Here is a 23,500-nt window from a genome sequence, read left to right on the forward strand (position 1 = left end):
ATGCAAAGGTTGGAGACGTGGTCTTGAGCTTGTTAGGAAATTAGTGCAGAGCCCTGAACCATGTCAGATCTTTGGCTAAGATTCCGCTCCGGATTTTCGAGACCCCTGGTTACCGATGTTCTGACGTATATATATATATATATATATATATATATACTTATGGGCAAATAAATAAATACATAAAAAAAACTTTTTGATACGTAGACTATGAAGAAAACAATTTCACTTTGCTTTATACGCTGAACAAGCAAAGAAGTAAATACTGTAGAAAATATACAGACCCTTATTTTATTTAACCACTTAAAGGGATAGGGACTCTCTTTGTGTCTCCATAGGGAACAAAGCAGGCTCTTTGTGTCTTTGCAGGCCCTTTGTGTCTCCATAGGGAACAAAGCAGGCTCTTTGTGTCTCCATAGGGAACAAAGCAGGCCCTTTGTGTCTCCATAGGGAACAAAGCAGGCTCTTTGTGTCTCCATAGGGAACAAAGCAGACTCTTTGTGTCTCCATAGGGAACAAATCAGGCTCTTTGTGTCTCCATAGGGAACAAATCAGGCTCTTTGTGTCTCCATAGGGAACCACTGCTGGTCATCACATTATTGGCTTAGGAATGTGACAAACAAACAACAAAAAAATCCATGAATTCAAGTCTCTGTGGGGTGAGTAATGGATAGAAAACAATAGTTTTGGTGTGAACTATCCGTTTACGACCCATTCAAAAAATGCTAAAATAGCCAAATAGTCAAAAAAGTCAAATAAAAATCCGATTTATTGGCCTCGAAATAGTGATGGCTATATGGGCTCGTTTAAAGGACAACTTTGTTTTTTTACAACAAGGGTTCATATTTTAGATAGTCAATAGAGAAAATGTGAGTGTTAAAATGTTTTCATTTACTTCTCTCTATCGTTTTAGTGATTTTAACTATTTTGATTTGTATGCATGCCCCCAGGTTGGGGGCATGCATGCAAGTGGCTAAATATGTCTTTTTAGACACAATAAGCCCATTACCAAGATGCACCGCAATCTTTCATGGGCAGAAAAATACATATTTAGCCACTTGTACGCATGCCCCCAACCACTGAAATCAAAATACTAAAATCGCTAAAACGATAGAAAGAAGTAAATGAAAACATTTTGACACATCTTTTCTTAATGACTATCTAAAATATGAACCCTTGTTGTTAAAAAACAAAGTTGTCCCATAAAGCCATTGAAAAACCAAAGTTGTTCTTTAAAGCCGCTGAGAGACCGACCGACCGACCGACCGACCGACAATAAAGCAATACGACAACAGCGGCTGAAGGACGAGAGAACTGGGAGGGAGACAGGCTTTTGTTGGTGTCTCGGGCGGGAGGGGGTGGGCACTCTGACCACAGAGAGAGCACGTGCACGTTGCTAAAAATAGATCCTGCCCTCAAGATTTTTTTTGCTTATTTCAACAGCCTATCACGGCGCCTGATTCAGCGAAAAACAGAAATCCCGCTGAAACCCGATTCAAGGAGTGCGGGGGACTGTCGAAAAATGTGCCAGCTAAAGTCGCCGTGTACCACTAGAGTGAAGAGAAGGAAAAAAATAAACGCTTACCCCGCGGTGCCTTCAAACGGAGCATGATATCGTCGTTGTCGGGTGAAAACCTTGTATGTCCTAAACCGTTTGTTTTGCATTTATCATTTTAAAAATGATTCAAACTAGTGAAAACAGCCGATCTACAAGCACACAACGCCTCGAGGCGTTGTGTGCTTGTAGATAGGCTGTTTTCACTACTTTTGTACGATGGCCTTTGTACGATGAAGCAGGGCTTTACTTTGAGAAAGAACGTACACATTTGAAACTTGGAGATATGAGGTTCCCACCCGACGACGACGATATAATACACATCAGAGGGCACTCGCACACAGAGAGGAGACGCCTCATTAGCAAGTCTATACACGCCAGGCGCATGGCTGCAGCTAGCGGCGAGTCTCAATCTAAGGTCAACTATTTACAGGAGGAAAGCTAATCCAACGCTGTAATTATATTAGACCCTTGAGACCCCTCCATATCTCTCTCCGTCTGTCTGTTTTGTGTGTCTGTCTGCTGCCTCTTCCCCGACTTCCCGTACAGATGTGCCATTCCAACTCTTACGGCTTTCTCGATCGTTTCCTGAAAAATGTTCTTTAAATGCGTGTTTTCCCCAGGTTCTTTTCATTGTTTAGCCTTGCTAATTATTCTCTTTTGTTACTGAAGTGTCACTCCTAGAAACATATTTTCTTTTTTAAAGATTTTTTTTTTTTGGCTTTTTACGCCTTTATTTGATAGGATGGTAGACTGACAGGAAATGGGGAGAGAGATGCGGAATGACATGTGGCAAAGGTCGTCCGGATCGGGAATCGAACCAGCGACGCCAGCGGGGACCATATGGACCACTATAGGCTAGCAGGCGCCCCCAGGTACTTATTTTCAATAGCAAAAGAGAATCTGAATAGCATTTACCTAACAACAAATTGGCAAATGCTCTCCTTTCTCACAGACAATGTTCTGACAATGCACTGACATGCCAATGGCAGGACTCGTGAAGTTCTCAAATGGCACGCGTGTTACACACACGCATGCATGTAAGCATGTTACACACATGGACGTGTCACGGATTCTTGAAGCATTTTAAACGCCATGCGCCAGAGGGCAATTTCCAGCCTCGTTGTTGTTCACTCTCCCGGTGATGATGGATACAGTACGCGCCTCGTTGTGCGTGTGTTCTATAGCTGGGGCCATTTCTATTAAAAATGTAATAGTCGAGGGGCATTAGTGTAAATAGCATTTCCTACGAGCAAGCTGGAAATGCTCAGGTAGACATACAATAGAAGGAAGGGGGGAGGGAGAGAGAGAGAGAGAGAGAGAGAGAGAGAGAGAGAGAGAGAGAGAGTGCCAGACCTTCGCATGCAGTCGGGAAGTAAGATAAGCGATTTGGATGCGTTTAAGGTTGCGGAGATTTGGCAGCGTCTTTCGCAGACATGCAGAGAATTCCTTGCATGCCAAGAATGTGAAAAGGGACGTTTAACAGAAACCAGTGGAGCACAACTCAAAATAGGATAGCATGCTCAACAATGCAGGGGTTGACACTAAGGTCTCAGAGGCACTTGCTTGTCGGGCAAGTGCAGGTCATGTTCTACTTGCCAAAAGGTCATGCCCACTTGCCCGTATGGTAAATGGTCCATTATAAAATGATGGGTAAAATTTTTATACCATTCAATCTAAAGCAGGGGTCTTCAATGTTTTCAGGCCAAGGACCCCTTAGTTGAGAGAGAGATGAAGCAAGGGACACCCTCAACCGTATCATAGATTCCTTATAATTTCATAGTTTGACAGCCCAATCATCAGTGTATTTTGGATTCATGTCAATGTGTGTTTTCAGATATTTAACCACTTGAACAGTCGAAACTTGACCTTTCACTCTGTACTTAGTCTGCTCTTTTTCCCCCTCTACACCAAACCTCTTTGCCAAAAATAGCCGATCTACAAGCTCACAACACCTCACAGTGCGAGGCGTTGTGAGCTTGTAGATCGTCTATTTTTGGTTACAGTTCTCAGAATATGGACACTAGGGTTCAAGTTGTTAATATAAAAAGGATTGGAAGATTTGGAGGACACCCTGTAGTACCTCAGCGGACCCCTTAGGTGTCCCGGACCCCCTGTTGAAGACCCCTGATTTAAAGGACAACTTTTTTTTTTTACAACAAGGGTTCATATTTTAGATAGTCATTAGAGAAAAGAAAAGATGAATGTTTCCATTTCCTTCCTTATATAATTTTTGTGATTTTAGCGACTTTGATTTGCATGCTTGCCCCCAGGTTGGGGGCATGCATGCAAGTGGCTAAATATGTATTTTTAGACGCAATAAGCCCATTCCCAAGATGAACCGCAGTCTTTCATGGGCAGATGTGACTTATGGGGGCTGGTGTAAATAGTAACAAAGAAATTGCCGGCTTATTGTGTCTAAAAAGACAGATTTAGCCACTTGTACGCATGCCCCCGCCCACTGAAATCAAAATACTAAAATCTCTAAAACAATAGAAAGCAGTGAATGAAAACATTCATGAACATCATCTTTTCTTTTCTCTAATTACAATCTACAATATGAATCCTTGTTGTAAAAAAAACAAAGTTGTCCTTTAACACTTATTGCTTTACTTTCTGGGCCAATTTTGTTATGCCAAATACTTACATTGCTATGAATACGACTTTTAGTTCACACTTAATATTTTTAAGTGGATAGCAACAGTGAAAACAGCACATTATAGGTCAACAGTGCCCTTATTATACATTCCACAGACCAGATGACAAAGCTCTCTGGCCACGTTCAGGTGTTTAGATATCTCGTGTTGTGTTTATAGATGGTTGCGTCCCTAGTCGGAGGCCTTAGGGTTTTTTCGTGCTAATCAGTCTAAAAGCGCCAAATTTTGCACAGATGTAGCCCAGGGCTTAATCTAATGATTTAGCTAGGGCGCCCGAGTCGGCGACCTTCGGGGTCGCCACAGCGTCCAAATCAAGTTGGGCTCCCATCGACTTTCTATACAGGAGGAAAATACCCAGAAAAAAAAAAAACATTTGTTTTCTGGGTATTCAAGTAGGATATGAGGGGTCTAACTAGGGGTTTGTCATGATGCTGAATCCATTGCAAGCATTTGTTTTGCACAAATACTATTCCTTGGGCTACAAATGGGCCCCAGAAAACGCCCACAAAACGAGGGAGAACTGTGAAAAGTGATGACTCATCACTTTTCATCACTAAACCCCACTAAACCCCATTTTCTGGGGGCATTTTTAGCCCAAGGAATGTTTTTTGTGCAAAACAAATGCTTGCATTCACACCGCGGCCATCTTGGATCACATGACTTACTGGGATAGCAGCCTGCATTACAAAACATTGTGAACAATGGGGCGATGGTCCCAAAACATGAGTTCTATTCAACCAATTTCTTTTTACCAAATTGACAAATGGGCAGATGACAACATCAACATCCCCAAAATGATTTGCACGAAATGACCATTCTATCTCCCTAAGGCCCCCGACTACCCCTTTCAAATGAGCACTTCCCCGGTCAGGGAACCTGAAAGCAAACACCACCTGCACCAGAATTTTATTTAGCTGCCAGGGGCAGGTGGGCAACCCCTAGTGTCAAGGCCTGTAACGTATACCAGAATGCACTAATTCAATGGAAAACATGCAAAGAAAGAAAATAGAACAAAGAACAATTTATTTGACTTCAATAACACGTGTCCTTTGGCAGGAATGTCATTGGTGGCTTATCGGTCAAAATATCGGTTTTCATTCCGTTGCGTTTGGCAGACAAAACGTTGCATTTACAGTTAGTTGTGAATACAATAGTTTCCAAAGTAAAAAATACAAAAATACAAAAATAAAACGAATCATAGTTTCTCCATGTTGTGGTCAGCAAGCCCCCAGTCCAGAGAAACTGTCCAAAGTAAAACAGCATAAAACTCAATCTCATTCTCTTCCAGAGTCAATGGTTCGCTCAAGCATTTGTGGACCGCGAGCGAGAGCGTCGTTCAGCCCAAAGATATATATTTTAAAAATCTACAAAGCTGCAAGTGGATAAAATGTTGGATGCTGAAACAGGGATGGCAGGTAGAAAGAGGCTTTTTGACTTCCATTGCTAGTGATCTGTATTCAGTTACAATCACTTTCACACTGACTTCATCAGTGGCGTCAGTTCAGCAAAAGATAACATGACTGGTGTCTTGCACGTGCGCCTTCGCGCACGTGCAAGACACCAGTCATGTCAAGGTATGGCAATACCTTAGCAACAGGCATTATTAGGGCTGTCACAATTATGACATTTTACATGACGATTAACTGTCACTCAAATAATTGCGATTAATTATTTAATTTTGTTTCTGTTGCTGAAAATTACATTCCTGTTTGGCTTTTAGGCTTTGAAGTTGTACATGGCAGATATGACACATAACCTAAATATACAAAGAAATACATACATATTGGACAACTTTATACTTGAAAAAGAACAGTGAGCTTGTAGATCGGCTATTTCCACTATTTTTGAACATGTTTAATGTTTGTAAACAATTATGACAAAATAATTGTGATTATGTCAAATAGTAGCGATTAGACGATTGTGTCATAATTGTGACAGCCCTAGGCATGAGGAATCTATTTTAAGAAGCACATTTTTGTTTTCTTCCCCTGTAGCCAAGGTATGGCAGCTCCCATACCTTGCCATACCCAATTGACGCCTCTGTACATCAACAGAAACAGGCTGTTTTTTTGGGGGCGCTTCGCTCATTCGGCCCCAAAAGACTTGGCGAGGAGTGCATAGGATGGTTGTGCGTATGTGTGTGAGTGTGTGCGTACGCGTGCAGGTGCTAGAGGATGGGGTTAGTGGACTGGTGGTGTTGTTATGGAGGTGGGTGGGGGTGGTGATGTGATCTACAGCGTGCCCCGTGCACAGGCTCAGCACAGGCCGGGGGTACCTCTGCTTGCGGCCACCGTGAATCCGGAAGAGACCCCGCTTTTTAGAAACCAGTTGACTGGGGGGTGGGGGGAGACACACAAGGCAGAGGGTCAGAGGGTGAGATGTGAGGAAAGCAGTGGAGGTGGGTGGGTGGGGGGGCGGTGGTGGTGGTGGAGTTTCAGTGACCCCCCCCAAACCCCACCCTACCAAACGTGAAGGGGTGAAACGTGGTAAAACAGAGAAGAAAGAATAGGAAGGGTGTAGGATAGGAAGGCAGTTGAAGTGAAGGAATTTATTGAGGCATTTCAAAAGACCAAAGTAGGGATGGAGCGATAAGAAATGGTATCGTTTATCGTGATAAAAGTCACGATAATCGTATCATGGAGATTTTATTTATCGTGATATCGTCCTCCGTTATGCGCTGGGATCAATTCACCTTTTATTTGCCGAGCTCCATATCTGGTACCACTTAAAGGAGTAGTTCACCCCCAAAATGTATTTTTTTCCTATTGATAACTCACTCCAGGGAGACTTGAGTTCAATAATATTTTTTTAGATTTTTGTCTCATTCCTAAGACAATAATTTGACAATAAATAAATGTTCCCCCATTGATTCCGGATGGCGACCCAAATGCATTTGGGTCCCCATCCGGTATCAATGGGGGTAAATTTACTATAATCACATTTTGCGACAAATACAAATAAATATTATTGAACTCAAGTCTCCGTGGCGTGAGTACATCCTCTATAAGTGGTAAAAGGTACTTACTTACTTACTTACGTACTTGATACAGGTTTTTTTTTACTCTCTATCAAATGTCTTTGCCAAAAAAATAGCCGATCTACAAGCTCACAACGCGTCGCATCGCGACGCGTTGTGAGCTTGTAGATCGGCTATTTTTTGGCAAATGTTCCGCCCCAGGATAATGGCGTTTGATTATCGCGATAATATCGTAAATCGAGTTTTTTTTATCAGAATAATCGTGATATGAAATTTTCATATCGTCCCATCCCTAGTTCAAAGAGGCCTTTACTTTATATCACATTTTGATTAAAGAAAACAAAAGCAAATGTTGGGGACAAATCTTCTCCAAAAAGGCATTTTTTGGGGGGGGGATTAAGAAGATGTTGTGTGTTAAGGGGACGTCTATAGGTAAAGAAGCAAAGCATGCAGAAGAAGGGTGACAGGCTAGTGCTTCACCCGGGTCCATCCATCAAGTCACCAATTAATCCTCGTTGTAAAATAAGAGGACAAACTCTTTGAGACCAAAAGACAAAACGACATTTCTGCTGGTGCAAGGTTTTTTTTTTTTTTATCGTCCACGTTTGTAGTGCATGCATCCTCAGCTCTTTTTAATGCTTATCATATACTCTTGCGTGCCAGTGTTGCGCGCCGAAAATAGCTGATAAAAAATAAAATAAAAAGCAAAATAGCATCTATTTTCGGCACATCACGCCAACGGACCTATAAAACCAGGCTCGAGTCAATTCGAGAAAAGTCCAAGTCATGTCACAACTGTTTTTCATGACTTAGAGTTTAGGTCTGACAAAAATCCATCTGGCAGTGCCTGTTGGAATTTAGCTTTTGTTATTTTTGCCTGCTTTTTCCTCATTATTTTAGTGCTTTTAACACACACCCTGTTCAACTGAAAGATGAACATCTACGGTATGTTATTGTATGTATTATTGTAATTGCGGGACCATTTGGTAGTGATGGTTGAAAACGAACAAAATTGTGACAAAAAAGTGGCAGGTATTTTTTTTTTTAATTATTTTGTTTGTCTTAGTGGTAACTAAAAACTAAAAAATATTTTATTATTTTCTATCACTCCTGAGAAAGATCTGTACAGTCCACTAATTACCCTCAGCTGAAGCTTGAGGGTGTGGCCTAGTAAATAGATTGACGTAAAGTGCACTTTTTGCCCGAGGGGGCAAAAAATAACAGTAGTAGGGATCAACTGAATATTAGAATGTCTAATAAAAAAATTAATAAAAAAATAAAATAGAAAAAGAAGAAAAGATCACACCCAAAACCCTGCCCTAAAAGCGCAACAACACCACCCTAAAAGGGAAACAAGCACACCTCATGTCATGACATGACGAACAAACCTGCACGGGACGTCCTTCCTGTGAACAGGATGGAGGATGGAGGGATGGCATGGAGGAGAGAGAGATGACGGGCAGGGGGGGAGAGAGGAGGAAACAGGAAAAAGGAAACAGGAAACAGGAAACAGGAAATAGGTGAGTGAATGGAAGGAGGCGGAGCTTAGGGCTGGGCAATAAGACAAAGAGATATCGAACGCTAGCTCTGGTCTACAGCGTTACAAGGAGTTGTCCTTAACGCTATGTCACTAATGATACGGTGGCCCCTCGAGGAAACGCTGCACACCTCTCGTCTGTTGTAAACAGTTTTGCTACTCACCAAAACAAAGACTGCTTTTGGAAGTTGAAAGCCTACTTTCCTTAGGGTTCTCCAATAGGCGGCCCGCGGGCCATTTGCGGCCCGTGGGGGGCTACTGTCTGGCCCCCACCAACCACAGTAATAATGGTGGTATAAGAGCAGCAACAACACTAGTATATCGTCATTGTCGGGTGGAAAACCCGTATCTCAAAATGCGTACGTTCTTTTGCAAAGTAAAGCTCTGCTTCATCAAACAAGGCTGTTGCACAGAAGTAGTGAAAAGTGCAGATCTACAAGCACACAACGCCCCGTGGGGCGAGGCGTTGTGTGCTTGTAGATCGGCTGTTTTCACTAGTTTAAATCATTTTTAAAATGATAAATGCAAAACAAACCGTTTTGGACATACAAGATTTTCACCCGACAACGACAATATCTGAACTGTCACTGGAGTAGCGGGAACGCCGCCGTCGCCCCCTGCAATGTTGTGGCCCTCGGCTTGGTGCCCTAGACATAATTTGGCCCTTGGGGAAAACTAATTGGGGAACCCTGCCTTAGAGGGAACACTCAGAGCCCCCCACCTCACGTCTAAAATATTTCACCGGAGCTTTTAGTTACTCCACAGCGCCCCTACAATAGAAATGTCCTTTGACCAGATTTTCTTTTTACAAATATATATATATATATATATATATATATATATATATATATATATATATATATATATATATATATATATATTACTTTTAGACGTGAGGTGTTCCCACTAAGGAAAGAAGTCTTTGTTTTGGTGAGTAGTGAAACTGTATTTGTTATTTTTACAACAGACGAGAGGGTGCGGGCGCAGCGGGTGATTAGTGACATAGCGTTAAGGAAAACTCCTTCTAACATGGACCAGAGCTAATCAAACCATAACAACCGACATCACCTTGCTCACATCGAGAAGAAAGGTTCATATACAACTTTGTCTAAAAAAAACTGAATATTGTGGAAAAGTTCATTCTTTTTCTGTAATTCCGAAAAAAAAGAAAAACGTTCACGTTCTAGATACATTGCGCATGCAGTGAAATATTCAATCTTTTGTAAAAAATGTAATAAAAATTAAAATAAGATAAATTCGCATGAAAGCCAAAGATCCATATCTCAAAATATTACAATATTACAGGAGACCACTCAAGACAAGTTGAGAAATGTCAGCCTTCTGAAGTCAGAATAGTCCAGTGTGAAATTTCCGCTGTTAGTGATGATTTGGGATGCCATGGCATCTTGCTTTTTTACACAATATTTTTTTACCCAAAAGACAAAGCTGTATATATTTCTTTTTTAATTTGAATGCAATAAGCTCACAACGTGTGGCATTGCGATGCGTTGTTGTGAGCATAATCGATCTGCTAGTTTCACTATAAAAATAAACGAATGATAGTCAAACGCAAAACAGGCAATAAATAGTTTGAAATAACGGCGATATCGATTCGATGGCCCAGCCCTATAGCGGAGGAGGTCACATGAGGAGGGAGAAGAAGAGACACGACAAAAGATGCACACACAGGAGGCAAGAGGAAGCAGACCTCATCGGGACACGGACACACACACACACTGGTCCCAGGTCAGTCATTAATCACAGTTAGTTAGGATACACAACAGCACAAACAGACCGGGGAACAGCCAGCTTTCAGGTTTGGTTTCTTTGTTTTTCCTTTTCTTTTTTTAACTTTCCTGCTTCTATACAAACACCTATCCCATGGCAGTATCACAACGTCGTACCTGCAGTGTGTGTTGGACGCCTGTATGTGTGTTAGCTCTGGTCCAGAGACGCTCTGACAGGCTGCTGGCTAAAAGACTAGACCAGGATTTCTCTACCCCTACGAGGGCTCAACTTCAGTCAAAATAAACTAAACTACTTCACTGCTCACCAAACCAAAGGTAGTTTTGCGTTGTTGAAAGTCTATTCTCTGCGGTAGGAAACCTCTCGGTACCCCACCCACTCTGTGAAATACATTATTTTCGCCATGAAATAAAACGCACCCACCTCGAGCCACCCAGTGGCCACCAACGCGGAAATAAGCGGCGGTCGAGTTGGATGCGTTTTTATTTCACGACAAAAATAATGTATTTTACAGAGTGGGTGGGGTGCTGAGAGGTTTCCCACCGCAGAGAATAGACTTTCAACAACGCAAAACTACCTTTGGTTAGGCGAGTAGCGAAGCAGTTTAGTTTATTTTGACTGAAGTTGAGCCGTCGTAGGGGCTGAGAAATCCTGTTCTAGTCTTTTAGCCAGCAGTCTGTCAGGACCAGAGCTAAATGTATGTATGTGTGTGTTTGTGTATGAGTGAGTGGCGTTTGGAGAGAAGCGTCGTACCTGTCCCCCGACAGATAGGGGGAGCTGTAGGGCCTCAGCCCAGACAGCAGCGTGTGGTAGGAGTTGTGGAGAACCTTCTTGGCGCTACGCTGTGGCTGCAGGTGGCTGAAGAGCAGCGTCAGTTCTCTGACGCCCCCCAGTGGACGTGCAAAAATATAACATGAATGAATGGAGAAAATAAACAACGGAAAGACATGACAAATGGAATCAACAAACCAAAAACGAACAAACAAACAAACTAAAAACTAAAATGAAGCAAAGAAAGAAACAAAAACAAAAAAACGAAACATAAAAAAAAGGACAAATTAATGGTCCAAACATTTAAAAGAAGGGGAACAGACAGCGTGTTTACGTACGCACGAAAAGATCCAATTTGGAGGAAACTATGTGATAGACAGACAGGCTTGTTATCAGGCAAATTCAATACTCTGACATTCCCCTCCTTTTAAGCAAACAAAATTAGTCAAATTAATAAGTATAAATGCACAATTTTAAGAAATTATCGAACTGAATGTAGGAAATTATAAGAGCAACAGCGATGGCATTAGCGTTTCATACGGTAGGGTCTATTTTAATTTTGATTCTATAGTGCCTTGTCACTAATGCCAACATTGCATGGGTGTGGTGGGGTGGGGTGAGAGGGGGCAGATTTTTTCAAGAAAACGGTATTTAATGTAGGTTACTGTGTAACGATGTGGGCAGAGGAGCCACTGGGAACTTGAAAAAATGTAATTACAATTTTAAAATCAAACGATTCACCCTCAATTTGAACGAGAACTGTTGCGCTGCTAACGACGACTTAGTGTAACAATGAGCTATGGTGTATACACTGTACGATTGAATACAATCGTACAATATAGCATCACAATGGTAAACTTCAGTGTGTTCCAAATCGACTGCGTTATAAAAAAAACAATATTCAGAGCATGGGAACATTGTATTATAGGATGTGTAAGATGATGTTTTAGATGAGAACCGAGCACCCAAAGATCAAGAGAAGATGCAGATCTACCGTAAAATGACCGGCAAATGTATTTCGCAGGTTTCAAAACATTAATGTAAATGGAATAAACGAGAATAGCAGCTTTGGGATGTGTGTGTCGTCGTCTTCTGCCTTTTTCTCAAAAGTAAAACCTCCCTTAAGGGTGAGGTCGCATGTCGCCCTGAGGTGTCTTACTAGTATATACTGTATTTTAGTGGAGTCAGTAACGCCGAAAAATAAGCTGTTAACTTCAAGTCATGCTGCAAAGATTCCTTTTGGTATGGAAGTACCTTTTTATAGCCATTAAAATGGCTATAAATAGAAAATGAAGGGTGATCTAACTTTGGATACATTCTTTCCTATGGCCCTATGGCCCTAAGGTACTACCATACCAAAGGGGACCTTTGCATCATGACTTGAAGTCAAATGTGCGTTACTGACTCCACTATTTGTTTTAAATCTCTGTGTTGGTTCTCTCACTTTCCAGGGTGTTTTAGGTGTTTTTAGGTGTCAACCGTGACCTTCAACACGGTGGGGCCTTCAAACAGATTCCATGATGCAGCGACAACAATCTCTCAAACCGCTTCCTTGCTGTTCTATCTGCTAACACTTCACCACAACAACACCGTACATGTCACGTCGACACTAGGGCATTAACGACTTGTGATTTTTGCAAGTCGACTCGACTCAGTAAAAAGTTGAGTTGAAGTCGACTTTATCGTTTGATGACGTCATCACATCACACACGACCCCCCCAATTATTTTGGGGGGTCCCCAGATGATTAACTTAATTTTTTTTTCACTCAACTGTAAACAAACCAACGAAGAGTTTAAGTGTATAGAGGGTATCTGCATGTTTCTAAAGTGACAATTTAAAGACTTTTTAATACCTCTAAAATGACAAATTAAGCATTGTCCAAATTGACAAATAAATAAAGGCAGAAATCGTGAAAATAGCCGATCTGCATGCTCACAACGCCTCGCAACGCGAGGCGTTGTGAGCATGTAGATCTGCTATTTTCACAATAGAACGTTTTTTTTTTTTCAACTTCGACTTTCGACTTTCTCTGGTGGGAGTCGACTTGTGCAACGAAGTCGACTGAGTCGACTTGTCGACTTTTTCGTTAATGCCCTAGTCGACACCCATACAGGCACAGACAGCCGGCCATGTTGCCGTGTGTGAACCCAACATGGCCCCGGTCCACGTGTCTCACTCGGTGCCAGGCAGGCGAGAGCCAGGCTCCAGACGGGAGCACTTACCTGAAGGAAGGGAGCATGCTGTCATAAAAGTACCATGTGGCCGTCAGGTAGGAGTGCTGCACGTCTGTGGAGTAGAGGCGCCACGCAGCCTGGGGATGGTGGAGGCACACACAGGGCTGTCACCATTATGACATTTTACATGACGATTGATCGCCACTCAAATAACTGCGATTAACGATTTAATTGTGTATTTGTCGTTGACAATTACATTTCTGTTTGGCTTTTAGGCTTTGAAGTTGCACATGGCAATTATGACCCATAACTTAAATATACAAAGAAATACTGTACATATAGTATTATACAGTATACATATTTGACAACTTTGTACTTGGAAAAAGAACATTGATAGTGGAAATAGCCGATCTACTGTACAAGCTCACAACGGGTCGCACCGCGATCTGCTATTTCCACTACTTTTTGAAAGTGTTTGAAACTATCTTAACATTTCTCAACATGGAGACGATTATGACGATTATGCAAAATAATTGCGATTACCTCAAATAATTGCGATTGGACGATTATGAAATAATTGTGACAGGCCTTGGCCAATGTCACAATATTAATTCCATTCAAAGGGCTTTTTATTGGCATGGGAAAACATACATACTGTACATTTACATTGCCAAATCCTACAAATCGGTAGACAGTAGCTCTATAGTCATGTGTTCAACATGCATCTGTCCAATTTTTCATATTCCATCCTGAGTGGCTACAAATATGGCTTCCAAAGTTTGCAGGATTGCTCCGTTTTGAACAAAATGCCTCAAATCATGAACACAGCGTGTGATCTTCGTGAAATTGGGCGCGCACGTTCCCACTAGGCCGAGGAAGAAATGCCACTTCAAATTTCTCAAATCAGCCTCATGGTGGCGCTATAACAATTTCTGTTTTTACCTTTAACTCCACCAATAAGTGGGAAACTTTGTTTGCACACTCACTAGAGGCTAAGGATAAACCTTTGCCCTGCATTTTTCACATTCGCCTTTTATAGCGCCACCAGGAGGACAACTTATGTAAAACACATTCTTTGCTATTACTTCATCAGATTTTCTCCAACAATCATGCAAATCAGTACACAGTATCTCTATAGTCATGTGATCAAGTCCGATCCATCTGATATTTCATATTCCATCCTAATTGGCTAATATTGGCTTCCAAAGTTTGCAGGATTGCTCCGTTTTTGAACAAAATGCTTCAAATCATCGACGTAGCTTGCGATTACCGTGAAATTTGCCACACATATTCCCACTAGATCAAGAAACAAACGCTACCCTTTTCACATTGGCCTGTTATAGCGCCACCAGCAGGTAGACTTTAGCGAAACACATTTTTGGAATACAATGCCTCAAATCATGCATGCAGCGTCCGACTGCCATGAAAGGTATAAGATTGGCGAAGAACACATGCCACCCTTTTTACATTGGCCTCTTATAGCACCACCAGGACGCCTGGCCTGGTGGAGACCTGTGCTCGGAAGAGCACTGCTTCTAGTTTTGTACTTTTTCTGTTTTGTGTTTGTCTATGGAGTTATAATTACGCTAATAGGCCACAGGGTGGGGTTATAATATGCAAATGTGAGTATTTTTGGTTACTTCCAGAAAGCTGGAAACCTCTGAGTCAAAAGGCCTGATCAAAAAACACTGAGTTAATGACATCATATAATCATCGCCTTCCCTTACCGTACCATACACTTAAAGGGATATTCCACTTTAAAAAAGACCTTTGGTCATTTTATCGTCTAATCAGGCTTTTATGAACACCCTGGACAGTTGTTAATTTGCTTCATTCAATATTTAGATATTTTATGTAATTGTTATACAATAATATTTTATTAAAAATAAATGAAAAAGGTTATGCTCACGCATTAGGAGGGTAATATGAGTCACCAGAAAAAATAATGGGTGTTTCTTAATGAATCAATCATCATGTATTAACCCATTTAGACTTGGAACCCCTGCAGTACCACTGCTCACCTGTATGAGGTTGGCTGCAGGCGTTCTCCTCTTCTCAAAGTGTTTCTGTCTGTGCTGCTCCTGAACCTTCAGGGCAAAACCTGAGCCAAGGATACCCTGTGGGAGGGAGGTCAAACGCTAAAGCAAAGGCTAAACTTCGTTGGGGAGAGTGTTTTTTGCAGGTCTTTCAGTCCGAGTGTATCAAAAAAAGCAACTGGGTTAAGGCATAGAGTCCACTTGCATTGAGTTGCTCACCCAGCGCATGAGGCGTTTTCACCCCTTCTTCCGCGTAGTAAAACGTGACGTAGTGGGGCCTATGTGACACGTTTTGCGTCATAGTTTGTGTTCATTAATGCGCTGGGGCTCCAATTCATGAACGAGGTAGCTTAGCCTCCGAAAGTGCACCAGAGATTTCACACCGAAGAAAAGCCTTACTGCTGTGAACATTGTGGCAAACGTTTCACTGAAAAATCTAGCCTCGTACAACACAAGAAGATTCACACTGGAGAGAGACCTTACTGCTGTCACCAATGTGGGAAAAGGTTCACTCTGAAGACGGCTCTGAAAAGACACCTGAAAATCCACACTGGTGAGAAGCCATATACTGCTGTGTCCAGTGTGAGAAAATGTTCAGTGATATGCATCATCTTCGGTGTGAAATCTCTGGTGCACTTTCGGAGCAGCCATTAAACTGAACTTTTCCCCACATTGGACACAGCCGTATGGTTTCTCTCCTGTGTGAATTCGTTCATGTATTTTGAGATAAGACAATCGAATAAAGCTTTAAAGAGGGCATTTGTGTTTCTTTCACCATAGTAAAAACGGCATTCATGGTCTGGAGAGGACACTTTTCACAGATGGATAAAAGGGCAGGGGCTCAAGCCCCCTTTGATGTCTGCGTGTGTACATGCCTGGTGTTGTTTCATTCTGACTATCATTCAGACTCACGGCAGGCAGGGCGAAGAAGGACACGCCCAGTAGAGCGAAGCCCGCCGCGAGGAGCCGCCCCTGCCAGGTCACAGGGGTCTTGTCACCGTAGCCAATGGTGGTCAGCGTAATCTGTGTGTAATCACACACGCACGCACACACACACACACACACACACACACACACACACACACACACACACACACGCGCACGCACACGCACACGCACACGCACACACACACACACACACACAGATAACAAGTTCCAATGCAATTCCAACACACTTTGCTATTCTGGGATGGCTCAAGGTAGGGGAGAGGGTTAATCAAATAAAAATGGGCTTGGTATTTAAGATAGTCAAAGGGACAGTGTCCTCGGTAACCTCATACTGGACAATTCACCCTTTGTCAAGTCCCGTCCGTTGTCCCGCCCCTCTTCTTCACACCCAATGGTGTGATACTCCATCCATTTTAATTCAGTTGCTTGGTATTGTTATTCTGTGTGTTCAATTCTAATTTCAAACTTGGTTTCAGTAAAATCTCGCTGCTCAGTGGCAGTATAGAGCATCGCAGTGGGCGTGGTTTACTGGTCCCACTAAAAAATCTCCTCATAGACTTTCACGAAAATATTTATAACAATTATGTTAAGCCTAGAACCAAGCCATCCAGGATTGCAGTGAATCATGACCATAAAACCTTTATTTCTATGAAAAGAACATTTTGACAATCGCTAAACAAAGGTTATTTATTACATGCAGTAAATCAAATAATGTAATATTAAAATATGTTTTCACATAGGATCACAGGTTTTATCGTCATGATTCACTGCCATCCTGGATGGCTTTGTTCTAGGCTTAACATAAGCCTTCAGTACATGAGGAGTGTGCAGGCCGCTTCTTATCACCTGACAGGGGGGATTTCCCCGGTTGGACATAGCGCGTGGAAGGAACACGTTATTCCAACCAGTTCCTTTCCCCTCCATCAGGCATCCCAGCTGGCCAGAGGGAGGCAGTATAGAGACCAGGATCACTGCATGTTTTTTGTGAGGGTGCCTACCCTATAAGGTACAAGGGGATAACATGCAAACTGAAACTCCACAGAGAAAGGCGCTTTCGCCAACTCCACCTAGGGTGTGGGCACTGATGACGCGGGGGAGAGAACACGTTCCCAGCGCCTGCATTGTCCCCCGGCAGGAATTGAAACCAGGACCTTCTAGCTGTGGGGGTACAGCACATAGTGCTGTTTACATTTCGGACTAATTAATTATTCAATAAAAAACACATATACCGGTATATAAAATAAAGAAAATGTAGTTGAAATGAAAAGCTACTTGACGGCACACTCAACCATTAAGTTCCAAAAACATTTGTAAACACGTTTGTATAGGTTGATAACAGTAAATAACAGATACTAGTAAGACACCTCAGGGTGCCATGCGACCTAGGTCGTGCCAATTCTTGGCCACCTGGCCAGTGATGTATATGGGACTAGTTAACCATATATGAAGACCCCTGCATGATAGTCAACAATGTTATGTCAAAACATGCCCATATATGGGCATTACTAAATATGGGCATTCCCAGATATGTCCTTAATATTGATAACATAATATCCTTAATAATTTCCTTAATATTGATAATATAGGAATCTCCATATATGGGTATAAAATGTATGTTAATTAGTGTTAGGGGCTGGGTTTGATATATGGGCATAAGGGGTCCTTTATTTAATATATAATATCCATATACATGGACTTAATATTAACGGAAGGTAGGGTGTAAATCAGAGTAAAGCAGGCTTTTGGGCCAGTTAGGGCCTGGGATTGATGACATCAGAAAGTGGAACAGGAAGTGATGTCACAGTGACAGTATGGATATAGATGGTTTGATCTTTGATGAGGTGATGTAAAGTGACATCACTTCCGTTACGGAAGGACCACGCTACGACATTTCTCATGGTATACGTCGACCTTCGGTCGCAACTAGTAAGACACCTGAGGGTGGAATGCGACTAACAATGGCTACTTTCTATGACGGTAGTCCCATATGACATGATGGACTGGACTATCTCCATATATAGTGTTATCCACATTTTGTGTAGCCGCCCTGTACAGGAAGTGATGTCACAACTCGCTGACATCACACTGACATCACAGAGGTTACGGAAGGACACTCAAGCGACACGGTTCTTCAGAGTATATGCGACCTTCGGTCGCAACAACAATAAAATAGTACACAGGAGTATGGAGGGGAAAAAAAGAGCGAAAACACTAGCGAAAGGTGGACTGCAGCGGTGCGGTCCACCTCCGTCCATATGGTGCACCGTTCTTTTATTTAATTATCTTCCACCTCTCCAAAAATACCTCTCCGGTCCCCTGGGGATCCGTTTTAACAACGAACGCAGCGCTTTGTGGACCTCAGAGAACACGCGCTTCACCTCGTCCTCACTCCGTCAGCGCTACCGCTGGAACTTTGTTTGCGTGCCGTGCCGTGCCGTGCGCGCAGTACTCACCGTCCCCCACCAGAGGGAGTCTGCATAGGTGTGGAACTCTGAGTTGACGTCCTTCTCGGCCAGGTAGACCAGGAAGGAGGCGAAGATCAGTACCAGGAAGCCTATGTACCAGGCTGTGATCAGCTCCTGATGGACACACACACACACACACACACACACACACACACACACACACCAGGGACGTGCAGAGAATGTTAGAGAGGCAGGGGCAAAAATCTCTAAAAGGGCCTTTTGGTGCAGGGACGTGCTGGGCCCCTGATTCAGCCCGGGAAAAAGAGTTGGAGAGGCCCTCATTGCGCGCTATAGAGAGAGATCTCTCTCTAGCGCTGCTGCTACTCAAAGATTTGCCATTTCAGATCATGACAAGTGACAAGCCAGTGGGCCAATTACATGAATTAGGCCTATATTTCGTTGTTGTCGGGTGGAAACCTTGTATGTACAAAACCGTTTGTTTTGTATTTATCATTTAAAAAATGATTTAAACTAGTGAAAACAGCCAATCTACAAGCACACTACGCCTCGCGGTGCGAGGCGTTGTGTGCTTGTAGATCTGCTGTTTTCACTACTTTTGTGCAGACAGTTTATCACAGACATTGATCACAGACAGGCTGTGATCAGCTCCTGATGGACAGACACACAGACACACAGACAGACACACCAGGGACGTGCAGAGAATGTTAGAGAGGCAGGGGCTAACATTTCTAAAAGGGCCTTTTGGTGAAAATATCGAAAATAGCAGACCTCCAAGCTCACAGCGCTCGACGTGTTGTGAGCTCGGAGGTCGGCTATTTTCAGTGCTTGATACCACACTGAACTAAGCATAATCAAGTCAATACTGGAGAATGGAGATGTGGCGTAACGGTATGAATTTCTACACAGAGAGGGCAATTCTTTCAACATAAGATGCTGCATTCAAGTTCAGGAGAGTTTGGACAAGGCAATTCTCTTGAATGCTGCCTTCAGGTATGGCATGGAAAGGAGGCGTTTGCATTTCTTTCACCACAGTAAAAACTGCATTCATGGTCTGGAGTGATGGTCTGGCACTTTTAACTGATAAAAGGGCAGGGGCTCAAGCCCCCTTTGATGTCTATGTGTGCACGTGCCTGGACACACAGACACAGACAGACAGACAGACAGACAGACAGACAGACACTCACTGTCACAGGTTTAACAGCTTCACTGTCGGGCAGAAACCTCTTGTCTCCATATTTTAACTTTTGTTAAACTTGCGTTTTCTCATAAATTAACATTCCTAATTGATCAGACTACAGCGCCGCACAAAAACCTCAAAAGCAGCAGCTCCACAAGCTCAAATCGCAGCGCGAAGTGGCGCGTTTCGAGCTTGTAGATCTTTTACTTTTGCCGTTTTACAATTTCAATCCTCAAAAGTAAGAGTTTCCGACAGAGACAATAGGTGTAATGAAGTGGGTGGAATAATTTTATTCGTGCACGTACTAGGGGTGGGCGATATTGTGATAATTATCGTGGAGACAATACAATGTCTCCACGATATGCCTTTTCAGAGGTATCGTTTATATCGTGATACATATGAGGGAGCCTTGCAGAATTGCAGAATTCAATTTAAACCTGCATTTTGGTCTAAATCAGTAGTTCTCAAACTTTAAAATGTCAAGGTCTCCACTTAACTCTGACAGTATACAAATGAAACCAAATGGACCTGTAAGAGTCCATTTGGTTCAATTTAGACCTCCCAAAAGGAACCCAGAGAGTCTGGTTTTTGTCAAGTAACTTGAAAAATAACCATCAAAATCAATGTGAAAAAGAATTGTGATAAAATCGTGTATCGTGAAAGCGCTACTGAAAATATTGTGATATTGTATGTTTCCATATCGCCCACCCTTACATGAATAAGACTTATAATAAAAAAGAAACACTATAGCCACTAGCATCATATGCAGGCGTGTACATGTTCTTTTCGAAAGACTATCATCATATGCCTCCCGGCTCTTCAAATGTTTCCAGAATGCCGCAGCACGATTGGTCTTCAACCAGCCAAAATGTTCACGTCTCCCCCCTTCTCCTTGTTTTTACGGATGGATTAAAGGGCAGGGGCTCAAGCCCCCTTTGATGTCTATGTGTGCACGTGCCTGAACTGCAGACTCACTCCCAGTCTTCCGCCATAATCTGAAGACTACCCCTCTTCAGGCTCCATCCTTAGCCCCGTAGCACTTACCGTACAGCACTCAGCACGACCTTTGCAGAAAGCGCCAGATCCTATTTATATTGATATAGCAGATACGGGATTTGTATTATGGAGTTGCTGACTTTGTTTTGGCAACATGTAAGCGGTATTTCATGCCAATGAAGCAGCTTTGAATAAAACTGACAGATAGGTATGAGACACAAACAGAGAGAGAGAGAGAGAGAGAGAGAGAGAGAGAGAGAGAGAGACAGAGAGACAGAGAGAGACAGAGAGAGAGAGAGAGAGAGAGAGAGAGAGAGAGAGATCAGGCATCGGCCGCCCCAGAGGCGCTGTCTTTCTCATCATAATGCGTTATCATCATTATTAGGGTCTAAATACCCATCATCATCATCATCATCATCATCATCACATTTGGCCTCCAGTTCCACTTGGCGGTGGCCTTGCTTACAACAGGGAAACACAGCAGCTGATTGGTCCATCCATCACTACTGTCTTCTTGCACGCCACTAGAAACTAGGGCATTAACGACTCAAGTGTTGTTGTTTTTTTCAAGTGGACTCGACTTACAGTAATGTCGAAGTTGAATCGATCCGTCATTTTTTGACGTCATCATATTGACGGGGGGTCGGGGGTCACTGACACACTGCTGCTGTTCGACTTGAGCAACTTGTATTAAAGATCTGTGTCTTGACAACTGACATTCAATATAAATGATATTATAAAACATAGTAGGCCTACCTTTAGCCCTATAGCCAGGATATTTGAAAATAGACGATCTACAAGCTCACAGCGTGTCGCGCTGCAACGCATCTATGATCACAGCAGCTGCAGCCCATGGCCATGATTAACTCTTTTAGTGCTAAAACCGAAAGATCAATCTATGCGCGACGTATCCGGGGTGCCGAAACCGAACAATTCCGGTTTCTTTAATAAAATGAATGAATAAATCGGAGGCCTCAGCGAAGCCTCCGTCTAAATTTTCATCCAGGCCGCCGACCGCGATCTCTTTCCACCGGCCCATAATCGGGTAACGCCGCCGCATCGCACCGCCTAATCCAATACATTCTCACATCTTTAGAGCTCATTTTCTCTGAACTGTGTTCCTATGGAAGCGAAAAAGTTGTTTTTTGCGGCTAAATAGCCTCAAATCGGGCTTAAAAAAAAAGAAAAGCCTATAGCCATCTGTTAACTCTCTTCATCCGGGTCATGTTCATTCCACTGTTCAACGTGAAATGAAGATCCACCGCTGTGTGGGTACCCGTATGTTACAGCGGTGGCCTATGGGGGAATGTCTGGCACTTTGGCGGCCTCTTGTGGCCCTTGGCAGTTAACAAGTTAAGCCAAAATGTATTTATTATCCCTCCCCGCGACGGTGTTGCGTGCAGAGAATAGCAGACCTCCAAGCTCTCATAACGGACACATCTGCGACGCAGTGTGTACAGTATGAGTGAGGCAGTGAAGCTTGTAACCTCCGGTCAGCTGTTCTCAGCATGCAATGCCGTCCGTTGTGGCTGCCGGGTGAAGTTAAATGTCTCACTAGGAGCTAGCGTACCACACGTCTCACCAGTCACCAGCCAACAAAGAAGAGGTACAATGAACTGAAAACATGCTCTGAGCTGAGCGGTCCCCAAAATGACACATTTTGGGGAATTGATTACATAAAACAGGCACCTAGGCATGCAGTCTAAAATGTCTCTTTTTCCTATTTTTTTTCTTCAACTTTCAACTTTCATTGACGAGAGTTGACTTATGTAATCAAGTCGATTCAGTAGGTTTGTTGATTTTTTGGTTAATTCCCTACTAGAAACCCTCGCGTTCCAGCGTCAGCGGACGTTTTGGTCTGGAGCATGTGAAAGGAAAGACGCGCGCCGTTCACGGACGTCAGAATGAACACGTTCGACAGTAGCGTTCATCGAGCGGAAACAAAGAACGTTTGGTTCACGTTCGCCCCAAAATATGAACGCGTTCATGAACGATCGTTCGGTGAACGCGTTCGGGTACAAAACTGGGACCCTGTGGATTGCAGGTCTGTAACTCAGAGAGTGTACAAATGGAACCAAATGGACCACGTGAGTCCATTCGTACACTCTCAGAATTAAACACGCACTGACAACTTTCTGAGAAACTACACTGCCGAATCCTCTGTGTTCCTTTAACTCTGAGCTACAGAGCCGTAAGGGTTCATTCCCCAAAACGACATTACACAAGCGCAGCAATGTAACGCACGTGTGTGTGTGTGTGTGTGTGTGTGTGTGTGTGTGTGTGTGTGTGTGTGTGTGTGTGTGTGTGTGTGTGTGTGTGTGTGTGTGTGTGTGTGTGTGTGTGTGTGTGTGTGACCCAGTTATGTGCATTCATGTTTGACTCAGCGAGTTTCTGGCCGTGTGTCTCAGAAGCAGTAAGGTGTAAACCTGTACACGACACGGGTCCTGGTGGTTTAGCTCGGTGGTTCTCAACCTTTTCAGGCGCGACCCCCAAAATAATCC

The 23,500-nt window shown here is 43.0% G+C and overlaps 1 protein-coding gene across 1 annotated transcript in view; it reads right to left on the reverse strand.

Annotated features, from left to right (window-relative positions):
* Positions 1 to 23,500, reverse strand: part of kcnq4 (potassium voltage-gated channel subfamily Q member 4) — a gene marked incomplete at both ends in the record, with an annotated part of 107,480 nt that overhangs the window by 51,934 nt on the left and 32,046 nt on the right. Inside the window, 6 exons of the mRNA XM_080734664.1 lie at positions 6,485 to 6,541; positions 11,223 to 11,348; positions 13,465 to 13,553; positions 15,438 to 15,533; positions 16,365 to 16,475; positions 18,854 to 18,979. Of these exons, the coding sequence (XP_080590790.1) occupies positions 6,485 to 6,541; positions 11,223 to 11,348; positions 13,465 to 13,553; positions 15,438 to 15,533; positions 16,365 to 16,475; positions 18,854 to 18,979 (605 nt within the window). The remainder of the gene's footprint in view (positions 1 to 6,484; positions 6,542 to 11,222; positions 11,349 to 13,464; positions 13,554 to 15,437; positions 15,534 to 16,364; positions 16,476 to 18,853; positions 18,980 to 23,500) is intronic.

Source organism: Nannobrachium achirus (assembly GCF_963921795.1).
Source record: "Nannobrachium achirus genome assembly, chromosome: 10".
Lineage (NCBI taxonomy): Eukaryota > Metazoa > Chordata > Actinopteri > Myctophiformes > Myctophidae > Nannobrachium > Nannobrachium achirus.